We start from the raw sequence: 2,715 nt of genomic DNA on the forward strand, positions 1-2,715 counted from the left end.
CAAGGGTCCCTGCCTGCCTGGTGAAGGGAATGAATTTTTTTTTTTTTTAAAGGAATCTAAGAGCAGCTCCCTTAAGAAAGGTTGCTCACCAGGTTGTTTTATTGTTTGGCTTTTCCACAAAGAACCCATCAGCTCCAGTCTGCCTGTTTAGAAACAGCAAGTTCCCCAAGCTACAGAAAAACCTATCATGGCAGTCTCTTAAATAAGTAAATAAACAGCATATATATGTTTTGTTAAAAAAAAACCTTTAAAGCAAAAGTTATACATATATAACAGCGTCCTTTCGAAGTGAAATACCCATGGGGAGACTCAGGGCTGGCGCTCAGCTTGCAGTTCAGGTTCCGAAGGTGTCTTTGCAGCAATATCCTTAGGAAAAAGCAAAGCGCTCAGGCCTCACCGCGGGCCCCTGTGGTCTCGGCCCAAGGGCGCAAGTGGAGCCAGGCTCAACGCTGGGCGGATACCGCAACCGAGCCCGCGGGTCCCTGGTCACCTGGCCTCGCTGGCACTGGATTTGCTGGTCTCTCATCCTTTCTCCCTCGTTCATTTTGTTTATCTTGTTTTTACACCAGATTCTGTTTCTGAGTATTCTGAGTAGGCAGCTCAGATGTCGCACTCGCTGTCGCTGGACGTGATGGAGATGGCCGAAGTGGCCGCCTTGCTGGATAGACTGGCTGCCGGGCTGGCGGCGACGCCCAGCACCTCTGGCGTGCCCTCGCCCTCCGCCCGTAGCGCCCGCCCAGAACCCTGCGACAGGACCTGCTGCTGGAGTCTAAGGGAAGAAAGGAGACACGGGTCACAGCGCGTAACACAGCCACCAGTCCTCCACTCCCTTCCCTCCTCACGTGTCTGTCCTTGTCCTCCAGCCCAGAGGCAGCCAGAGGCTCTTCCTCGGACCGAGCAGTTAAGGCGACTGAGGTCGGGCAGGAGTCCGCAGCCGCCTCTCCGCGGATCCCCGCAGTTGTGCCCCACCCTCGTTCACTCCCTTTCTAATCTCCTCACCTCCCCTGTCTTTGGGATGCTGGGCTCGAAGGGTCTTTCCAGGTTGTTGCCCACCTTTGGGAGATTTACAGGATTGTCGGGAAATAGCTGAGGCATGGATGACAAGGACAAATCAGGCTCCAGGTCCGGGACCCTCTTCTCAGTGGGGTGTGTTCCCAGGGCTCATGCCTGAGTCAGTGCCCCTGGGGCCAGGTCAGCCCAGCTAAAGGCAAAAAGGGTTGCCTGAGGGTTACACAGAGCGTTTGGGCCTGGGGGATGAGGCTGGGCTCTTGGCCAAATGTTTGGCTGCTCGAGATCCACCCTCTCCGAAGACTAGTTTGCTGGTTTGAGGCAAGGCTGTCAGCGTGTGAGAAGAGGAAAACTCAGCTCCCTACTTCTTAGAAACTAAAGTCCGTTGAAAACTATTTTCAAAGCATTAGAGAAGGATGCACCTGGGCTTTGAAAATGATAATTAACACGAAACTGACACATTGCTAATAAGCCAGACTTCACTTAATAGTAGGACCCTGGGCCCAGGTTCACCAAGCTAATTGGCTTTGGGTCCTGGTGTCCCTAATTGTTTCTGGGATTATAAGTTTTATTTCTTTCCCCCTCCTCCGCCCCAAGGAAGCCTTGATTTGGTGGCTGGGACCAGTTGCTGCAGCTACCCTAAGGCACCAAGTAAGAGGGAGAGGGTGGGGAACCAGGAACCCAGAACGCAGTGGGTTCCTAACCCAAGACAGACTGTGCTTCCAAATCCTCCTGAATTGGAGTCGCCAGACACTGGTTAAGGGCTCCCAGGGTTCGTCCACGCGCCACCTCCCCAGTGCGGGCAAAGCACAGAGGCCTCAAGGTACCGACCTGTTCTTGGCTGCAGCCGCACGGTCCCTTTGTCGGCGATTTTTGAACCAGTTGCCCACCTGCGTGGGGGTCAGTCCGGTTGCCTGGGCGAGCTCGCGCTTTTTGCTGGGATTAGGGTATGGATCCTGCAGGTACCACTCCCGTAGCAGGTGCCGCGTGCGCTCCTTGAAGCAGTGTGTCTTCTGTTCGCCGTCCCAAATGGTGCGCGGCAGTGGGAACTTCTTTCTTACGCGGTACTTGTCCACCGGCCCCAGGGGCCGTCCGCGCAGCTTCTCAGCCTCCTGGTAGTGTGCTTCAAGCCACAGAGCCTGAAGCTTGGCGTGCGACTCCTTGGTGAACTTGTGGTTTTCCAGGATATGGTAGAGCTCGCGGTAGTTGCCACCGTGAAAGGCCACAATGGCTCGCGCGCGCAGCACTGACTCATTCTTGTTGAGGGCTTCGCAGGCCGCAGGGGCCACGGGTAGCGACCAGAGGAAACGACCCAGTCGCTCCACGTCGCCGCTCTCCTCCAGGGTTTCGCATACCCCGGCCACTTGCTGGGGGCTGAAATTCAAGATGGGCAGCTGGAACATCGAGACAACGCTGGCTGCGGCGGGGGCACTGAGCCCAGAGCGGGACAAGCAGCAGTCTGTGAACCTGGCTGGGTGCGCCAGGCTCTTCTCGGTGTGGCGGTTTGGGAGAGCCGGGTCACACGACCTGCCGGGGCAGCGGCGTTGTTGCTACGGCCCGGAGCAAGCGACCCTAACTGGAGGAGGTGCGGGCTCGGTGGCTAGGGGTTCGGCTCGACTTCGCTCAGGCGCGCAGGCAGGCAAGCTGCAGCTATTGGGATGGGCGGATTGGCGGCGCGGGCGCCATGGAGACCCCCTGTCAGTCACC

General features: G+C 56.9%; 1 protein-coding gene across 1 annotated transcript; it reads right to left on the minus strand.

Annotated features, from left to right (window-relative positions):
* Positions 1–600: 600 nt before the first annotated feature.
* SIX6 (SIX homeobox 6) lies at positions 601–2,411 on the minus strand. Its single transcript, XM_012777765.2, has 2 exons — positions 1,840–2,411; positions 601–769 (listed from the first exon to the last, which is right to left on the minus strand). The coding sequence occupies exons 1-2, from the start codon at positions 2,409–2,411 to the stop codon at positions 601–603; spliced, it is 741 nt and encodes a 246-aa protein (XP_012633219.1).
* Between the last annotated feature and the right edge of the window lie 304 nt (positions 2,412–2,715).

The sequence above is a fragment of the Microcebus murinus genome, chromosome 6, assembly GCF_040939455.1.
Source record: "Microcebus murinus isolate Inina chromosome 6, M.murinus_Inina_mat1.0, whole genome shotgun sequence".
Taxonomy (NCBI): Eukaryota; Metazoa; Chordata; class Mammalia; order Primates; family Cheirogaleidae; genus Microcebus; species Microcebus murinus.

Bases quoted from the DNA above. Each gene is read 5' to 3' on its own strand.
- SIX6 (XM_012777765.2), bottom strand. From the start codon at position 2,411: ATGTTCCAGCTGCCCATCTTGAATTTCAGCCCCCAGCAAGTGGCCGGG. The intron at 770-1,839 runs GTCGGTACCTTG...TTCTTCCCTTAG, and splicing joins GCGGCTGCAGCCAAGAACAG to ACTCCAGCAGCAGGTCCTGT.